Below are 21,620 nucleotides of genomic sequence, written 5' to 3'. Positions count from 1 at the left end.
AATTGCCCAATGAAATTGAGTATTATTTTTTTTAACAATTTTCTAGATTGATGCCAAATAATGTTCTTGTCTTGTTTTCTAAGGTTGGCTCTCACCATCTTAAACTTACCAGAGGACTTGAGGCCAATGCCCCAGCATTTGACAGGTAGAATTTTATAAGGTCTATTTTGCATTGCATGGTTTCTTTTCAAAGTATTAAAAGATTTTTTTATGCAGTATTTATTTATTTTTTACAAAACATGTTGTTACATTGAGCAATGGCCATACAATTTATTTCATATTGTTTAACACAGCTTAAAAAGCCTTAAAAATTCAAACAGTTATTTTGGCTTTCTATTCTGAATATTAAGTAAGTAAAGCAGGGTCGGGAAAGGGGACCGAACCTTTCTGAAGGGAATACACCCAGACTAATTGGAATATAACCAGGGGTATAGGGAAAGGCATAGATAAGCCGATTGGGTGCTCAACCTGGCAAAAACCTCCCTTGAAGAAAGAAAAACAGAGGTCATGTAGACATAAAAGGTTGAACTCGATGGAAGTCTCAGCCTCATAATTTTTAACTGATGTAAAAAAATACCCTAAAAGAAATCATATTGAAGAATCTGGCAAGGGAACTGAACAGATGTTTGGAAGTGTTGTGTGGGTAGTGCAGCTTCTTTGGAAGTGGGGGATGGGACTGATTTTAGGAGGAAATATGCCCTGTGGTGTAAAGTGAGCACTGAAACTTGTGAGCTTTGTATATGAAATGTACTTTTATATAACATTGTCTGTGATCCACATGTGTCTCGATTAACAAAAAAAAAACATTTTAACAGGCATATGATGCTGTTGAAAGAGCAGTATGGCAAACAAGTGCTTGTTAATCTCTTACGAAGCAAAGGAGGAGAGGAGGTTTTAAGTCGTGCTTTTAAGGTAATATCCATTTCTGCTGTTTCATTCAGTATAATTATTAATGTATAGTTCACAAAATATTTTCTGTTAAAGCCATTGGCATAACAATAGGGGAGGCAATAGCCATAATAATTAGTAAATGAACAATATATGTTTTATATATGGTAACATTACAGCACATCAAGATTCCAAAAAAGCTTTCCCCCCCCTAACATTAGTAAATAGGGCCCCAAAATTCATTTTAACAAGCATTCTGTATAATTTAAGTGTGTTTGTATGTTGCCTTCCTGTTTTTAGAAACTACTGTGGGCATCATTACATGCAGATGATGTGCCAATGATTAACTTTGACTACCATCAGATTGTGAAAGGTGGAAAAATAGAGAAGTTGGAGAATCTGTTGAAACCACAGTTAAAACTGGATTTGGAGGAGTTTGGAGTATTTACTAGAGGCGACCACTTAACTCCACGGTCAGTTTTATATAATAGTTAAAAGTGAAATGTCTGTATGGATTATGTCATCTGAACAGAAGCAATGCTCAGTCTGTGTAAAAGGTCCCAAAAGGGACGAAACGTCGGTTGTACATGCAATTATAATACACGAGATTTTTTGAAATACAAAGATTTTGATACTTATATGATATTCCGTGCACAGAGGCAGCTGCAGAGCAGCGGATTTTGGAGTGTGGTGCTGTCGGGTGGACTGTTTTATATATATATATTTATATTTATATATATATATATATATATATAATATAATATAAAATATAGCACAGTACTTTTTTCCAGAACAAAAAATCCTGCTGGTTTTGCCAAGTATATATTTCATGGCTTCGCGTGTGCCAGTGGCTGCATTTTTTTTTTTTTACTGCAACAATGATTTGATGATTGTAAAAGAAAATATTTTAATAAATGTGTGTTTTAGATGTATGATATAAAACTCAGTCTTTGGGGCTGATTTACTAATCCACGAATCCGAATGAGAAAAATTCGGATTGGAAAACGAACATTTTGCGACTTTTTCGTCGCCGTTACGATTTTCCCGTAAATTGTCGCGCCTTTTTTGTAACCGGTACGACTTGCGCGAATTGTCGCGACTTTTTCTTGCCATTATGCCTTTGGAGAATTGTCGCGACTTTTTCATTGCCATTATAACTTTCGTGAATTGACGCAACTTTCGTATTGAGAGTTAATCGCGACAATTTGCGAAAAAGTCGCAAAGTACCGATCATTACGAAAAAAACACATTCGGACGCTTTTCGGACGTTCGTGGATTAGTAAATGTGCCCCTATGACTGTGGTTGCTGGGGAGATTCAGATTTTTTGCATTGTGTATTTTCTCTCTACAGTCTTCAAAAAGGCACTTTCCGAATAAACTGCTTGGACTGTTTGCATCGCACAAATAGTGTCCAGTCTTATATTGCACTTGAGGTACGTCTCTTACCAAGCCTACCCAGCAGCGTAAATAACATGGAAATCAGTGTATATTAACCTTGATACAAACATTATGACAGTTTGGGTATGAAACACTTTTGCACAGAGCATAGAAATATTTCAAGATTTACTACATAAAATAAAAGTCACCAAAGAAAAAAAAAAAGCAATTTTTTTGTGTTCAGATCTTTAATTAAAAATGTCACAGAGAACAAATTATCAGTGTAGGAACTGCTATTTAGGAAAATTAGAGAATTGCTTAGGGGTCTGAATGTATTTGCAAAAGTAATCATTAACATCAATAAGCCACCAAAATGAAAAAAAAAACAAAACCTGATAAACTTTTACTGGCTCTATATCTATAGGTTTTACGTACTCAGCTGGAAAGTCTTGGATTAGTTGATATGAAGTCTGTTATGGAAAGATTTGAAGAATCCTACAAATCCATGTGGACCGCTAATGGCCATAACATGAGCATGATATTTACAGGAAGCAGAGCCCTTGAAGGCAAGGCTAAGGTACAGAACTCTGTTTTCAGTTTGCTTGACTGTCTGACATTTTCTACAGGCAAATATTGATCCTTTTTATTATATTAATGATTTAGGTTGGAAAGCTGAAAGATGGAGCGCGAACAGTTTCTAGAACCATACAAACAAATTTCTTTGATGGAGCAAAGCAAGAAGCTATTGATTTAATGCTTATGGGAGACTTCTTCAATGAGCAATATGCAGACAAAGGACGAATGCTAATGGATAGCTCTGCACTCCTAGGTAGGTTATATTTTCGATACAACCTTATACCCTTACATGTCATCTTTAGAGGCGCTGTACATATAGCTAAAGGGGAGGGGCACCAGACTGCATTTTTTTCTACTTTTGCTGTGGTTAAAATTACTGCTAAATTTTTATTTATGGGCTTTAGTTTCTCTTTAAATGTGGTAAGAGAGACCCAACCCCCTTAAAAGAGTAGAGTATAGAGAGACTGCATGTCATTATTTATGTTACTGCTCTTAAATGAAGCATTTAATATTTAAAAAAATGGCGAAATGCAGAAATTCGCTTCAAATCCATTGCCTGTTGAAAAAATTTCCTCATCACTTCTTGTAACTGATCTACACAAAAAAGGCCACAATGTTGAAGTGGAAAAATATTTTACAAAGTTTTAAGATTATTGCTAAACTGCATGATCCAAATGTGCAAAACTTGAAAAGACTTACCTCAAAAAGACTTACAGCTGTAATTGTGGCCAAAGGTGGCTCTACCAAGTATTAATAATGTAGTAATGAAATAATAAAAGCTTATGAAACTAACTATTGTGGCATGATATTTAATGGACACATAATGACACAGGTCAATCTCTTAACTATAGAAGTATTTGGCTGTATTTGGCGGAACATGAATACATCTTTCTGGTGGTGGCACAAGTGGCTGGAATTTTTCCAACGACTGGTAGCCACAAGAAATATTTTTTTGAGAACCACCAATCTATTTTACAATCCTTTTCTATAAAAATGACTGTATTGTCTTGTATCAGGTATTGTGTTATTACAGATAAATAGAAAATCAGATACAGTATGTTATTTGCCCAAAAAGGACATCATGGGATTATCCAGGATAACAAGATATTGGATAATAGTCCCCATACCTGATCTTTTTTTAAGATTGGAGAAACGCCCATCATGTACAATAGTGGGGATGTACCCTTTACCTTAGTGGAACTTAACAGTGTTAATTCAGTTCATGGCAATATATTCACCAGAATTATAATTGGAAATGGTGTGAGGAAATTTTGACTTTTATGCCAACTTGTTCTTGCACAGTTGCATCCTACTGAAATAGACCTGATCAACTGTTTTTATTTGTCTTTTAGTAATCCCCAGTGTTTTAAAGTCTATATCTGAACGACAGTTGGAATTCACTAATTATAAAAGAACTCGTGTTGCTATGGGCACATGGAATGTAAATGGGGGAAAGCAGTTTCGCAGTAAAATCCTTAGCACTAGTGAACTCACAGACTGGCTTCTGGACTCCCCAAAGCTCTCTGGAACTCCAGATTTTCAGGGTGAGTATTAAAAGTGCCCAAACAATTAAAACTATTCATAAAAGTATACATTGCTGTAATGATAAAACCAGAGAAATAATAAGGTATGCAATGCAGGCAAGCCTTCACTTCATGAAGGAACAAAAGTACCTGCATTTACCCATCGAATACAGCTCTGTAATTATGAGGAGTGGGCACAAGAAGGCATGTAGGCAAGTGATGGTGCTATGTTCTGCAGAGTGCAGTTAAGATCCGGATGCAAATGTAGGGAGAATGAATACTAAGGGGCTGATTTACTAATCCACGAATCCGAATGGGAAAAATTTGGATTGGAAAATGAACATTTTGCGACTTTTTCATAGCCGTTACGACTTGCGAGAATTGTCGCAACTTTTTCATAGCCATTACGACTTTCGCGAATTGTCGCGACTTTTTCGTATTGAGCGCTCGAAAATGTCGCAAAATACCGATCATTACGAAAAAACGCATTCGGACGCTTTTCGGACGTTCGTGGATTAGTAAATGTGCCCCTAAGGGTGTGATTTTGCACCTCTTAATGCTCTAGTGCTTGTGTCCGATGTCATTCGTAAATGATCCTTATGTTCTTTTCCATATAAAAGAAGTAAATATAGCCAATGATGTATCTGCAGGTGATGAAAAGTTCTTTACTGCACCATAGCTCTAAATCATAGCGGTGGGTGTTGGTATAAACTGGAACTAGAAGATTAGCCCTGACCAAACATTGCATTGGGGGTCCATATCACCCAACTAAAATAAGTAACTGTTTTTTTTCAAATTGTATTTATAGACAGGCACAGTATAACTGCTTTGTGATCACAGTGTGTAGCCATATTTAAGTTTTTAGGGTAAGTAAGACTGAACTGCAAACCTGTAAATACAACATACTGGCATATATACATATACATAAGGGTTTCTTTCTCATTATACACAGTCAGTATTGTTGAATATTATTATTTAATTTTGTTCAGTAAGGTGCATTCATTGTTCTCTTTCTTATAGATGATGAGAGCAACCCGCCAGATATTTTTGCTGTTGGGTTTGAGGAAATGGTTGAACTCAGCGCAGGAAATATTGTCAGTGCAAGGTCAGCTTAAGTTACTTCCTGCAGTAAATTGAAACTAGCATTTCCTGTTATAAATGCAATATATAAATAAATTGGGATGTGTAATATAAAGGAAATACAATAATTGTTCTGCCACCATGAAGAAGTTTTATATAAGTTGATACTGATTAAAAATTAGATTCCTTTTCTGGATACTTGGCATTATGGGGCAGAGTTATTATAATTCAACTTGGGGAATCCTTCAGCGTTCCCAGTAGTTAAATATTAACCCCACCCCACAAAACTGTATGTTTAAAAAATTGGTATTTTCTATCTTTATTTTTATGGACAATATATAATATTTTGTGAGCTTTTTTATCTTTACAACTTGTGATCTGAGTGCAAGTCTAATAGCAATAGTTATTAGCTGTACCAGATGAGAATAGTTTATTAGTTTGTGGGAACATATTTCAGCATTCATTCTAGTAAAATATTTTTTGGGTGAAAAGGTTTTAGTACAAATTACATTATACTTGCAGCACAACTAATCGGAAAGTGTGGGCTGAACAAATTCAGAAGGCTCTGTCAAGGTCTCATCGCTACATACTATTGACTTCAGGGCAGCTTGTTGGAGTTTGTCTCTTTGTTTTTGTAAGACCTTACCACATGCCCTTTATTAGGTAAGTTTGTCTGAAGTTTTTTGCTTTTAATTTTCTTATGTTGCAGGTTCATTGTTCAAATGAAAATGGTGTGGTTTAATCCTGCATATCTTAAACCTGAAAGCAATTCTTGACTATAACCTTTCCAGTAGGAATGCTATAGAAACTACATTAAAAGCAACATCAGTGTTTTAAAGACTATAAATGGCTTATCAAGTATTTTTAATGAGAATTTAAAGAAGCAGAATGTTTTGCAGGAAAAAAGAATGCACTGCATTTATAATTATATTTTATAACATATGTGGTGTAGCTTTCTTTTATATGTTCCTGAGCTGCCATACACAGTGATCCAGTTGGATTGTCATAAAAATAGTCAAATACTTGTTAAGTTTAATGTGCAGCACATGAGCCGGTATTGTATATTTAGCAAGAAATATCTGTAGATAATTGTTTACTCAATATTATGACCCCATAAAAATGTATTATGTATTACGTTTAACTGAATCTCATGTAATTGTGGTTATTTTGATGCTAAATCCAGTCTGATTTTAAAATGATTTTATTATTCCCTAAAGCAAATATTAACCTTTATAGTAACTTTTAGTATGTTATAGATTAAGCAATTCTAAGCAGTTCTTTAGTATGTATTTATTGTGGTTTCTATTATGCCTGTTTATAACCTGATTTTCAAAATGTTATATGGTTGTCTGGGGAAATAATAAAGGGTTTTGAACTTGAACTTTTAATATTCTAAAACAGGGCTGTCCAACAGCAGGACTGGGGGCCAGATGTGGCCCTGCAAAGGATTTCTATGACCCCAGTTTGTGCTAGGGCTCCATAAACTTCATTGTATGACATCATCATTTTAATATAAATATGCCTTCAAAAATGCTAGTGTAATTGGCCCACTGTTCTAAAATGTAATTGCTCGTCTTTCTTTTCATTCCCTCTCTTACTGCTCTTTTATTCAGACCTCAAGACTACTGCTTTGTTGTTAGGTTGCGCACTAGCAACTAGATAACAGTCGATATTCAAAGCCTTAAGCTGGCCATACACGTGGCGATCTGACGATGGTCGCACGAAACATCGTCAAGTCCGCCACACACCATTCAGGGCTGAATCGACAGGTAAGGAGGTAGAAACAATAGGATTTCTACCTCCTTCTGCCAATTCAGCGCTGAAGGGAGATTTTGGTCAGGCGCCTTCTATGGTGTCCGATCAAAATTTTCAAACTGGTCCGATCGGCGAGTCGGCCGATATCAGCAGCGATCGGTCGACTCGCCGACATACCATACACGCACCGAATATCGTACGAAACGAGGTTTCGCGCGATATTATCGGTGCGTGTATGGCCACCTTTAGGATGCAAAACAAAAAGTGTACATATGTCAAGGAAAAAAAGAAGCCTAATTGCAAGCGATCTTAGAATACATCATACTAGAGGCCATATGTATTAAACATGTCCTCCACCTAAAATAAATAAATGAATTAAAAATAAAAATGTTTTTTTTTTTTTTTTTTGCAGAATGAAAAAAATTATCATTTTAAGCAGCTTTTTTTTGTTATACATGGATTTACAGTTAGGCTACTGCCACACATAACATTGCTCCTCTGCTCCTATCCACTCTTCCTTGTGTCTGCACCCAAAGTCACTAAGTCGGCCTGGGTGCAGGCACAGAGCAGATTTCAGCACAAAAATGCTTACTCACGTTTCTGTGGCAAAATCCACTTAATTTGTCTGCAACCAGACTGACGCAGTGGCTCTGGGTGCAGACACAACGAAGAGGAGATAGGAGCGGAGGGGCAGTTGCTTGGCCTGTGATTATAAGCATGCAGAGAAACTGCCCCCTAGCCTTATTTGAAAATGTAATTGCAGTTGAAAGCAGTGTTTGATTATCCCTCTCTGTTGTCTGGGTTTAACTTTTAAGACAATGTTAACAAGATTCAATTATCCTCCTCCAGGATGGTTTAATCAGCGTTATGTCAGCTGGCTTGCAACATAATTTCAGGAGTCAGAGCCAGGAGTGCAGAGAGTGTAAACAGCTAAACAGATGTAGCAATTACTTACTTATAACTGTAAAAGAACAGAATATTTGTAATGACTGTATAGTTGAAAGATGTTTAGAATTCATATACACTGTGCTAAAAAAAAGCGTTTTTTTTTTTTATAGAGAACCCATATAAACCTTTACACATTTTTATTTTCTATTTTGTTGTTTTTTTATTTTATTTTTGTATTTTTTACCATGTTAAGGGCAAGAGCCTTGTAGACAATGTGCCCAAAAAGGCAAAGTGCATTCATTCATAGCAATTGACTAATCAAAACACATTTTTATGAATGCTGTGGATTACTGAACTGGTCCATGTTTCCACTGTCTATGTCCCATCATAGCGATGTTCTTTGTACCAGTTGAATTCTTCTGATAAACGTGCTGTGAGGTAGGAATTACTTCTGCTTTGCTATACTTTTTAATACAATGCCTTATGCACCCTATTTTATTGATGTTTTCACAGAGATGTGGCAACAGACACTGTAAAAACAGGGCTGGGGGGTAAAACTGGGAACAAAGGAGCAGTGGCTATTCGCTTCCAGTTCTACAGCACAAGCTTCTGCTTTATCTGCAGTCACTTTACTGCAGGGCAGAACCAAGTAAAAGAACGCAATGAAGACTACAAGGAGATCACTCAGAAATTAAGCTTCCCTATGGTAATTGATATCTGTCATTATTATTTGTTCTTTTCACACAGGTTCATTTTGGCTAAGCCGGCTAAGCAACTGAGAAAATAATGGACACAGATAAACAAAAATATGTGCTGTGCAGTGATGCACTGATGCATTTAAAGGAGCAGTAAACATAAAACTAATTTTCTAATTTGTTAAGCTTCCCCAGTAATTCCCATCACTAAACTTTTACTCTGGGCTTAGAGCTCCTCTTCTAAAAATGCACCAGTCTAAGGTATTTTCTTTGTAGTAGCGCCACCATTTTCTTCTGCCTTTCCTTTGCAACTTGGAGAAGGGATTGTGCAGTGTAGAACATATTTTCCAGCTGCTTGACTGCAGATGTGCCCAACTTCTGTGCAGGGGATGTGTGGAAAACCAGTATTGACGATGGTGGTCTGGCACTTAGAAGAAAGGTCTTAAGCTCCCCCCCGGGTTCTAAATACAGCTGTAAACAGTCCTGGTATTTATTTTGTCTTATATATCCCTGCACTACACAATATTATCCCTATTAGATATTGGAATTTGTGGATGGATTAGTATTTTTGTGCATCTCTTTCCCAGTGTGTCAAAAACCACCTTGAATGGAAGGGATCCCTTCTTAATAGGATATTTCTTCAGGATTTCCTAACCTTTTTAAACCTAGCCTGGGCTTGAACGTCGGCTTCTCAACCAAAGAACTAATATATAATTAATTATTTACCTTATTAAAGTTTCTATTGTATTTTATACGAAGAACTTTTTCAGTACTAAAAGGGGTCTCCGACCCCTACCCTAAACAGTATGTGGATCTTTATGTAGTTTTTAACCCCTAAGTTAATTATAATTAATTATAATATTTATTTTGTATTTGTCTTTTTTAGGGAAGAAATGTCTTTTCCCATGACTATGTCTTCTGGTGTGGTGATTTCAATTACCGCCTGGACCTCCCATATGATGAAGTGTTTTATTACATTAGACGCCAGGACTGGAAAAAGCTCCTAGAATATGATCAACTTCAACTTCAAAAGTCTGCAAGCAAAGTAGGTGGAAAGTACAATTTATGCTTATTTTGTTTACAAATATGCTTTCAGACATTATCAGCAGATGTTGATAGGATAATTTTTAAGTGTCACACCTAAAGGCCAGTGGCTAGTTTTTGTAATTGTATAAGGTGAATTTTTAAACCTAGAAACAGCTTAAATCTGTTTTTTTTCCATGTGGCACTCTAAATCATCTTAATATTATTGCTACACGTATCACAATTATATGACTTGCTGACTCACAATGCAAAATGGTAACAAAAAAACTTCTGTATTTATAAGAAACAATGCTTTAGGAGGAGAATGAAAATATAGGTGTTTAACATATTCTAGAATGAAATTTTTAGAAGAGGAAATAGACTATACCTGGTATTAATACACTTTGCTGTAACTCTTAAGAAGTTCAGAGAATGCTAGCACATATACTGGGAATGGTGGGAAAGAAGGCAAGAGGGGTCATTTAAAGGGTTCCTCCAGTCTAAAACTATTTTTTGCACAATGAAAGAAAATGTAATTCTTAACAACTTTCCAATATATGTTAAATTACATAATGCCAATGGGTTGTAAAGTTAAGCGAAGTGTAAATGTAATTGCTATTAAAAGCAGTGTTTGTCTGATTGTTTATATTCTCTGCACTTCTGACTTTGCTAGAAGACAAAGGGGGTGTAAATTGCTCCCCTTTGTGCTCACCCCATAAGCATTAGTGGAACTTGCTGCACTCCATGCCTGGTGTTTAAAATCTATTTATTTTCTATTTAAAATCTGATTTGTGGTGCAGAGCACAGCCCTGGCAGGCACAAGGCAGCCTTACCCTTAACCTCCTAACATAGGACTGGTGGTGAATACAGGGCTCTTTAGCATCCTGCACCCACTTGCACTCTCAAACTTCCATATCTGGATTAGGGCACAAGTAGAGGAGGCAGGCAAGGGGATGAATTCCACCCCACCTGCCCCTTGTAGTGCAAGGTTGTGACGCAGGATACAAACTACGAAAAACATGAAACTCTGCCCCACTGTCAGTAAATGGTCCCTTAGGTATGAAATCACTTTTCTTGACTTCAAGTGATTAATATATTTTTACCATTTTTACTTGTACCATACCAACCACAAACTGTTTTCTTTGTGTCTCCTCTTGGGGCGAAAACACACAGAGCTATTTAGTAGCAGCTACTTGTCAGGGCTACTGAACGCCAGAAAATACCCTGCCATAAACAGTACTGAGAATTGCCTCAGCTAAAACACACGTAGTAAGAATTACAGTAATTACAGTAAATAATCGGCATTGTCTATTTTTGTAGCCATTACAAGAAGCTACTACTAGTAGCTCTGTGTGTCTTCACCCTTACCCTGAGAGCATTCAGACTGCCAACTTTGTGTAAAGAAGGATTTTTTTTGTTACTGTTATAAGGCTGTATAGCTGGGGTTTTCTTTGCCTTTATCTGGATTAGCTGGGAGATCATGTTTAAAGGGGTGAACTTGATTTAAATGTAATCCTAATTCATTATGTAGTTATGTAACTATATAGAGTTATATATAGAAGAAACATTTTCTTACATTGCAAGCTCTAGCTGAATCAGCTGGGAAATAATACAGATGCATTATAAGATAATAGGTGTGGCATTTTCACAGCATGTCTTAAAGTAGTCACGATGTGTTACAAAAGCATTCATTACCATCATAACAGCACTTAAGAGGTAATTTTATATGAGGGGGGACTGAATGAAGAGACCTTTATTGTTTCTGACTTGACATGCGATGGGTTATGTATTATTAGATCAACATGTTGATTGAGTGGTAGAATTGTTGGTTTGTTTAAGCATGCTTTTATTCATCTTAAAGCTAGGTAGAAATGTAGGGCTTTTTGTGTGCAAAGAAGGTTGTTATGTTTATAAAAAGAGAGTAAGACATATACTTGCCTGTAAAGAATTTCTTTTCACAATTCTGAGATGTACAGAAATTATAGTTACAGTGGTACAAAAGCTTTCAATGTTGGTTGTACAGTTTTGAAAAAAAAAACCCAAAGTCGGCAATAAACTAGACAGTGTGCATTTTTTGGTAGTACAGTACCTTATTACTAGGGGATAGTCAGACTTGGAAACGTTTCTTTATAATGCGCTGTTGTGTGATGAGTACCTTTTAGGGAGTGTTTTTGGGTGATGAAAGGATTTTTTTCATGGAAAAATGGAGGAGTTCAAAGGTACTGGGTTTACGAACACCGAAATGGACAGATTAATATGACACCTAGCACATGGCTGGGGATTTCCCTCACCTGTTGTCATCCAACCATATAAGTTAGTTTATAAAGAGGTATTGCTTTGAGGAGGAGACCTGACAGAATCGGATTGTTGGGCCAGTGTATATTTTCCAGTTGAGGGCAATAGCTTTTTTTGCACACATAAAAAGAATCAACAAAAGTGTACACTGTGCCCTTCTAGTGGTTACCTTTTCCACACGATTCATAAAGGTTCATAAGGTCCACTGGTATTATCAGTGCCATCTTTGTTTGAACAGCTTGTTGCCAGAAGGATTGTACTGGCGGACAAGTCCACACCATATGAATGAAGTCTGCCACTAGGGCAGAACACCTAGGACAGACCTGTTCTATATTGGGGTTTATTCTGTGAAGTCTGTTATGGGGTGAGGTAAATTCTGTGAAGGTTTTTCAGATGAATCAGTTTATCTCTGCTACTGATCATGCCTTTAAAGCAGTGATCCCCAACAAGTGGCTCGTGAGAAACATATTGCTCATCACCCCTTTGATGTTGCTCCCAGTGGCCTCAAAGAAGGTGCCCATTTTTACATTTCTGGCTTGGAGGCAAGTTTTGGAAGAACAGAGACACAGTTTTACTTTAACCAGAGCCTCTTGCAGGCTAGCAGTCTACATGGGGCTACCAAATAGCCAGCCACAGTGCTTATTTGCCATCCCCAAAGATCTTTTGCATGCTTGTGTAGCTCACCAATACATTTTACATCTAGTGTGGCTCACAAGTAAAAAAAAGTTGGGGATCCCTGGTTTAAAGCATGACATGATCCCACAGTTCTGTGTCTAGTGTGGGCACATAGTTACATAGTTACATAGGGTTGAAAAAAGACCAGTGTCCATCAAGTTCAACCCATCCAAGTAAAACCAGCACACCTAACCCACACCTACCAATCTATACACTCACATACATGAACTATAAATACAACCACTAGTACTAACTGTAGATATTAGTATCACAATAGCCTTGGATATTCTGATTGATCAAGAACTCATCCAGGCCCCTCTTAAAGGCATTAACAGAACCTGCCATTACCACATCACTAGGAAGGGCATTCCACAACCTCACTGCCCTCACCGTGAAAAACCACCTACGCTGCTTCAAATGGAAGCTCCTTTCCTCTAATCTAAAGGGGTGACCTCTGGTGCGTTGATTGTTTTTATGGGAAAAAAGAACATCCCCCAACTGCCTATAATCCCCTCTAATGTACTTGTACAGAGTAATCATGTCCCCTCGCAAGCGCCTCTTTTCCAGAGAAAACAACCCCAACCTCGACAGTCTCACCTCATAGTTTAAATCTTCCATCCCCTTAACCAGTTTAGTTGCACGTCTCTGCACTCTCTCCAGCTCATTAATATCCTTCTTAAGGACTGGAGCCCAAAACTGCACTGCATACTCAAGGTGAGGCCTTACCAGGGACCTATAAAGGGGCAAAATTATGTTCTCATCCCTTGAGTCAATGCCCTTTTTTATACAAGACAGCACTTTATTTGCTTTAGTAGCCACAGAATGACACTGCCTGGCATTAGACAACTTGTTATCAACAAAAACCCCTAGATCCTTCTCCATTAAGGATACCCCCAACACACTACCATTCAGTAGATAGTTTGCGTTTATATTATTTCTACCAAAGTGCATAACTTTGCACTTATCAACATTGAACCTCATTTTCCAGTTTGCTGCCCAGTTATCTAATTTTGTCAAATCGCTCTGCAAAGCGGCAGCATCCTGCATGGAACTTATAGTTTTGCACAATTTAGTGTCATCAGCAAAAATAGAAACAGTACTGTCTATGCCCTCCTCCAGGTCATTAATAAACAAGTTAAAAAGCAAAGGCCCAAGGACTGACCCCTGCGGTACTCCACTAACCACACTGGTCCAATTAGAAAATGTTCCATTTACCACCACTCTTTGTACTCTATCCTTCAGCCAGTTCTCTATCCAATTACAAATATTATGTTCTAGGCCAATATTCCTTAATTTGATCATTAACCTTCTGTGAGGTACTGTATCAAACGCTTTAGCAAAGTCCAAGTAGATGACATCAACTGCCATTCCAGCATCAAGGTTCCTGCTCACCTCCTCATAAAAGGCAACTAAATTAGTCTGGCAAGATCTGTTATGCATAAAACCATGCTGGCACAAACTAATAGTATTGTGAACTGCAATGTATTCAAGTACCCTATCCCTTAATACCCCTTCCAAAAGTTTTCCTACTACTGATGTCAGACTAACAGGCCTATAGTTTTCAGGCTGAGAACGGGATCCCTTTTTAAATAACGGCACCACATTAGCAATCCGCCAGTCTCTTGGCACCATGCCAGACCTCAATGAATCCTGAAAAATTAAGTGAAGAGGTTTGGCAATCACAGCGCTCAGCTCATTTAATACCCTGGGATGAATCCCATCCGGCCCTGGACCTTTGTTTACCTTTACATGTTCAAGTCTCTTTTGAATTTCCTCCCGAGTGACCCACGTGCCAGTAGCTAAATTACTAGAGCTGGGCATATTACAAGGGAAGCCTTCATTATCTGGCTCCTCAGATGTATAGACAGATGAAAAATAAGAGTTCAAAATTTCAGCTTTTTCCCCGTTCTCATCAACCAACTTACCCCCCCGTGATAATAAAGTTCCCACCCCTTCTTGCTTCATTTTTTTTTTTTTTTTTTTTTTTTTTTGGTCCCGAGCATTCTGGATAACGAATCCTATGCCTGTATATACAAGGCACAACTATAGTATATCTCCCAGATAGTATATCTCCTCAAATATGTTAGGTAACTGTGTTAAAAAAAGAGACTTCTTTGTATTAAAACACCTTTTGCAGTAAACCACTTATATTGTGTAATATTGCAATATTTGAATAAGTAGTTTTCCTTTAGATCTTTAAAGACTTCTATGAGGGAACCATTCACTTTGGACCTACGTACAAGTATGACATTGGCTCAGAAGCATATGACACAAGTGAAAAGTGTCGCACACCAGCCTGGACAGACAGAGTTCTTTGGTGGAGAAAGAAATGGCCATTTGAGAAATCAGGTATTGTCACTTTGCTTTTGTCTAAATTTGCCACTTTAACCTAAAACAATGTTTAAAGTTTATGAAAACAATTTCAGTCACTTTACCATAATCTAAATATTTAGGACAGTAAATAAGTATTAAGCAATGTGGCCTCAGACTTATGCCACCCTGTGTTTCACTTTGAGACCCCGGCAAGAGCCAGACCCATAGTTTTGTAACCACTTATAAGCAGTGGTATTCTCTGGGTAATACCAATCACAATGAGATCTTCAGCAGTCAAATCTCAAAACCTGACACAATGCAATGTATTTTTCAACAATAAGTACTGTCAGAGCTTTATTTTACATTTCTCTATTTTGCTTTCCCGCATTTTGGGTGCTTATCCCTTATTTTACACTGTTATCCCACATCAACATAAATAATGAATACCAGTTAGTTTGAACTTTATATAGCTGTCCCCAAATAACTTATTTAATTACCGTAAAACTATTTCCCCAAACAATATAGGTTGCTTTAAAAATATACTGCATAAACAAACCCTGCTTCATCTAAATAAACCATTTTCATAAAAATATAATTTTTTAGTAGTATTTGCTATTGGGTACTTCTAAATAGAAAATTGCCATTTTAAGAATTAAGGCCCACCTGGGTCATAGGATTCACAGTGCACACAAACAAGCCAAGGCATACATACATGCTAGGCCACTCAGCCAATTAAAGGAGAAGGAAAGGCTAAGTCACTTGGGGGTGCCAAAATGTTAGGCACCCCCAAGTGACTTACATGACCTACCTTGTACCCCGGGCTGGTGCCCCTGTACGGAGAAAACAGCACCAGCCCGGGGCAGCTGCCGGCGCTACCTGCTTCCTCCTCGCTAGCGCGCGCATGCGCAGTAGAGTGAAAAGCCGAACTTAAACATTAAAGTCGGCTTTTCACTCTACTGCGCATGCGCCGGCCCACGGATTTCGGCAGCAGCGCGCAAAGGAAGGAGGAAGCGGTGTCTACAGGTGCCCCGGGCTGGTGCTGTTCTCTCCGTACAGGGGCACCAGCCCGGGGTACAAGGTAGGCGTTCTAAGTCACTTGGGGGTGCCTAACATTTTGGCACCCCCAAGTGACTTAACCTTTCCTTCTCCTTTAATGGACAGAGTTCTGCCTTTTCCTCTCAAACTACTTCCTGTTACATTTAGAGCTGCATTATTTCTGGACATGTGATCCAGCGTCAGACTGGGGTACCTGGGGCCCACCAGAAAATCTCACTCCAGGGGCCCACCAAACACAAGTGCAGCTGCCGCAACTACTGCTGTTGCCACCCAACCCACACTATTTATATACACAACAGGGCTGTCTCACCATAATATGGGGCCTAAAGTGAGCTTGGGACCTCAAAAAAATGCACTGTGCTTAACATGTTGCCAACATGTTTAGGCTCTTTGCCACACCCTGTAGGCATAATGACCCACACATGCAAATAAAATCACTGCAGAAATGCCAGTAAGAAATGGACAATGAGCAAGTTAACCCCACACATACTAGTAAGAAATTGCTATTAAACATATTAATCACAGACAAGCCAGTAAGAAATTGGCAATGATCATATTAACCCCAAATATGCCAGTAAGATATAAACAATGAGAAACTTAATCTTAGCCATGTTAGTAATGACCATATTAACCCCACACAAGCCAGATCACTTCAGAAAATGGAAATAAACAAATTAACCCCACATGCCAGTAGGAGCAAGAAAAATTAATATATTAAAAACATTACCTGACCCACTTTACAAGTAGAAGGTCTGCAGGGTGATAGAAAGGGCAGCGGGGGCCCAGCAGGGTGATAAGGAGAGCGGTGGGGGAAGCAAGCAAAATAAAAGTGATGTCGGCAGGGGCCAAGCAGAATGGTTGTGCAGGCAGCAGAGGGCCAGAAGAAAGGAAGGAAAATGACATAGTCGCCTTGCTGGGCCCCCTACCACCCTTGACGCTGTCGCTTTGGTGGGCCCCATACCGCCTTCGGATTTCTCCCGGTGGCCCAGTCCGACACTGATGTGATCTCTGAAGGAGCACACAGCCCATCACTAAATGGTGTAACATTAAGGATGTGCTGCTTAAAGGAGAAGGAAACGTAAACACTAAGTAAGGTTTATCAGATAGGTCTATGTAAATACAGCCAAAAACACTTACAGATCTGCTGTTTTTCAGAGTCCTCAGTGAAAAGAAACACCACATTTCCTTTCTTTTATTATGTATACACGATAATATGTGTCAGACTTCCTGCTGTCATAAAAATCCCTCAGGGCATGGCACAAGCCTGCACAGTTTGCGCCTCCCTCATATCTCCTCCTCCCATCTTGACTCTCTCCCCCTTCCAACTGTGCTGTAATCTGAGCTACTAGCAGCTAGAAGCTACAGCACAGAAGCTACTGAGACCAAGCTAAAATGGCAGCTGCTATCTTGGGCTGTTTACTCAAGTATGGGAAAGCATTCTGCAGAATAAATATAGTGTTCTAGCTTGCACTATTGTAACTAATCTATTGGCAATAAAATGCCAAAATGGTTTCCCTCACTGAAGATTTTTGTTTCATTTTTTTATATTTTAAAATTAAATATTTGCAAATTGTCTAAGAATATAAATGTGTACATGATACTAAAATTAATTAAAGATGAACGGCCCCTTCAAAGGATAATAGGCAAATACTGTGAAAATTAAATTTAAACTTCATGACATAAAGATAAATATGAAAGTAACTAAATAGGATCAATTAAAAGTTCTGTACTGTTTATAAAATATCGTTATTTTTTCTTCACTATCTTAATGTCTTCATGCAGAAGTCTTGGTCAGATTTTGATTTGAGTTCAGATACATTAGTGTGCTCTCCCTTTGCCTAGACAATGTATTATAGATACCTGTCTTTCAAAATAATTAACTTTGCCACAAAGCTGCATGTAGTGAGACAGATGCTGAGAGGGATATAGTGTAGAGAAACTGGATTATTTTAGAAATGGTACATCATTTTTAAATTATTATATTTGAAAAGTTCCTTATTTCCAATCTCATAATTAACAACAGTTCCAATGTAAGTTGCTTCAATGCATTCTGTGTTTCCACTGTGTTAGTCGGGGTGGGAGTTCAAAGTGAAAAATGGGGTTATTTGCTGATAACAGTGAGAAAAGTGCATAAAAAGGCCTCAATTGCTGCAAGTCTCTGTGCTCCAAAATGGCTCCCATGAATGCAGCTCTGACTTTGTGTGTCAGCCCTGTCTTCGTGAGCGGCAGGTTGGGGAAGCATGTAGGCGTTCTTTCCCTCTCCCCTTCCTGTCCCCTAGCTTCAATGTCAGTAAGACGCACAGGTTAGAAAACGCTCTTACATCCCTTAGCACTCTATCACTTTTGCCCCAAGGTAATGTGACTGACTCCTTTTGTCTGAACAAATAAACAGCATGCTCTCAGGAGATTTCTGCTGACATGAGGGGCTGGGGGATGCAGCTTTCAAACTCTGACTGGAGTGCCCAGCGCTTCCTGTAGTTGCTGAAAAGGTTTAAAAGGATAGTCCCTACCCCAGCAATGCTGCAAGCAAGATTGGGATGCCTTCAAATTTTGTAAAATAGAACATCAAGGTGTAAACATAGAGGCAATTCATTGCTTTTTCATTCAGCATTCTGGTTTTTATCATATTAAAGCAAAAGAAAGTAAAAGCTATTAATTAAAAAGCTAATAAATTAAGTAATGCTTTCAGTAATGTATAAACTTACTAACTTACTAAATGTTTGTAAATGTAAATGTATTGTTGTGCCAGATAATGCAATATGACTGTTACTTGCACAGTGATTAATGTAATGTGTATTAATAGTTCTTCTCCACATCTTCTTTTGCATGTATTCAAAACCCATGCGTAGCAAGAGACATTAATCTTCTAGACAGTGATCTGGATTTCAGTACTAAAATAAAACACACATGGACTCCGGGTGCTCTTATGTACTATGGCAGAGCAGAACTTCCGTATTCTGATCACAGGTACTGTAACTCATTGTGTGTCAGGCTAACTTTATTAAAAAATGGGCCAAGAAATAAGTGCCTGCTTTAAGCATTAGATATAAAATAAGGAAGAAGTAAGTATGTTTAGAGGAGTTTGCAATGGGGGGGTGGAGCAGAGTAATAAGGGTAATGTCCCACAGGGAGATCAGTCACCCGTGGTAGCAGAGATGTATTGTGGGTGACTAATCTCCTTGAAAACATACTTTCCACCAGCAAGAAAGGGAATCACCGGTGGAAAGGCCTTCACAACGCTTCCGTTTTCCGAAGTCGCACAGGCAACTTATCTCCCAGTGGGACATTACCCTAAGGGACATGCAATATTGGGGAAAAAAAGTAATTGGATTAAATAGTGCAGCAGTTACCAATAAAAAAGGTAAAAATGCAGTATTCTGAGCCACAGTACCAGTAGAATTGGAAGGCCAAATGATAAGATGATATATTTCACTGATACTTTATGCATTTTACTGCCTGTGTGTATATTATAGAATCATGCCATACATAGTATTGCAGTATCATGCTTTATGGTATATATAATAAAAGCACACATATTATAACAGTTTGTATATTATGGCAACAGTCCTTACACTAAAGCTGGCCATGAGGAATGTCATGTATCTTGGCCCAATTTGGCCATTATTGTGGTAGGGTCAACGACTGGATCATACATCAGGGGCTATAAAGACATGTGGGATGAAGACTGCATCAACATGTGGTCCTCATCCAATAGGTTTTTAAACCTGCAGTATTATGTCATCTCTATGAGGCTGGTATACACCAGGGCTGTGGAGTCGGTAGATAAATTCTCCGACTCCGACTCCTCTGTTTTTAATATGCTAATGTATTTTATACATCCAGGAAGGGGCAGGGGGGAAGGGGCACTTAAAACACAACTGAACTGATAATAATCTGATAGAAATTTTATCTATACTCCTACTTCTAATGATTTCCCTAGAATCCCATAGTCATGTTTAAAGTTTAAGCTAACATTACAGCTGAATTACAGCAGTTTTTCAAATGTTTTAAAGCTTCAGTCTTAAAGGAACAGTAACACCAAAAAATAAAAGAGCTTTAAAGTAATAAAAATATAATGCATTGTTGCCCTGCACTGGTAAAACTGGTGTGTTTGCTACAGTAACACTACTATAATTTATATAATAAGCTGCTGTGTAGCCACGGGGGCAGCCATTCAAGCTGGAAAAAAGGAGAAAAGGCACAGGTTACATAGCAGATAACAGACAAGTTCTGTAGAATACAATGGTGTTTTATCTGTTATCTGCTATGTGCCTGTGCCTTTGAATGGCTGCCCCCGGGGCTACACAGCGGGGTATTTATATAAACTATAGTAGGGTTTCTGTAGCAAACACCCCGGCTGTACCGGTGCAGGAACGCCTGCCCCCGGGGCTACACAGCAGGGTATTTATATAAACTATAGTAGGGTTTCTGTAGCAAACACCCCGGCTGTACCAGTGCTGGAACGGCTGCCCCTGGGGCTACACAGCGGGGTATTTATATAAACTATAGTATGGTTTCTGTAGCAAACACCCCGGCTGTACCGGTGCAGGAATGGCTGCCCCCGGGGCTACACAGCAGGGTATTTATATAAACTATAGTAGGGTTTCTGTAGCAAACACCCCGGCTGTACCAGTGCTGGAACGGCTGCCCCCGGGGCTACACAGCGGGGTATTTATATAAACTATAGTAGGGTTTCTGTAGCAAACACCCCAGCTGTACCAGTGCAGGAATGGCTGCCCCCGGGGCTACACAGCAGGGTATTTATATAAACTATAGTAGGGTTTCTGTAGCAAACACCCCAGCTGTACCAGTGCAGGAATGGCTGCCCCTGGGGCTACACAGCAGCTTATTTATATAAATTATAGTAGGGTTTCTGTAGCAAACACCCCAGCTGTACCAGTGCAGGAATGGCTGCCCCTGGGGCTACACAGCAGCTTATTTATATAAATTATAGTAGGGTTTCTGTAGCAAACACCCCAGCTGTACCAGTGCAGGAACGGCTGCCCCGGGGCTACACAGCGGGGTATTTATATAAACTATAGTAGGGTTTCTGTAGCAAACACCCCAGCTGTACCAGTGCAGGAATGGCTGCCCCCGGGGCTACACAGCAGCTTATTTATATAAATTATAGTAGGGTTTCTGTAGCAAACACCCCAGCTGTACCAGTGCAGGAACGGCTGCCCCCATACTACACAGCAGCTTATTTATATAAATTATAGTAGATTTTCTGAAGCAAACACACAGTGCAGGGCAGCAGCACATTATATTTTAGTTACTTTTATACACTTTCATTTTTTGGTGTTACTGTTCCTTTAAACTATTGACTATCCATTCCCTTCACGTATACAAGTATTTCTAGTCCTGCAAATTTTTTTTACTTAATTAGTTATCAGTGAGAGTTAGGCTGGGTTCCCAGTGGGCATTGTGTTCCCATTAACAGAGGAACACGACGCAGTGGAGCTGCCGAACCTTAACT

At 38.6% G+C, this 21,620-nt stretch overlaps 1 protein-coding gene across 2 annotated transcripts in view; it reads left to right on the top strand.

The window, feature by feature from the left end:
* synj2 (synaptojanin 2) overlaps positions 1-21,620 on the top strand; it is a 64,408-nt gene that overhangs the window by 30,159 nt on the left and 12,629 nt on the right. For both annotated transcript variants that reach the window (XM_031901559.1, NM_001142039.1), the window contains 13 exon segments: positions 84-145; positions 816-912; positions 1,189-1,361; positions 2,240-2,321; positions 2,690-2,842; positions 2,929-3,094; positions 4,194-4,385; positions 5,385-5,469; positions 5,967-6,107; positions 8,601-8,793; positions 9,669-9,827; positions 14,968-15,124; positions 18,994-19,111. In XM_031901559.1, the coding sequence (XP_031757419.1) occupies positions 84-145; positions 816-912; positions 1,189-1,361; positions 2,240-2,321; positions 2,690-2,842; positions 2,929-3,094; positions 4,194-4,385; positions 5,385-5,469; positions 5,967-6,107; positions 8,601-8,793; positions 9,669-9,827; positions 14,968-15,124; positions 18,994-19,111 (1,778 nt within the window).

The sequence above is a fragment of the Xenopus tropicalis genome, chromosome 5 (assembly GCF_000004195.4).
Source record: "Xenopus tropicalis strain Nigerian chromosome 5, UCB_Xtro_10.0, whole genome shotgun sequence".
Taxonomy (NCBI): domain Eukaryota; kingdom Metazoa; phylum Chordata; class Amphibia; order Anura; family Pipidae; genus Xenopus; species Xenopus tropicalis.
This window is presented reverse-complemented; position numbering and strand designations above follow the sequence as displayed.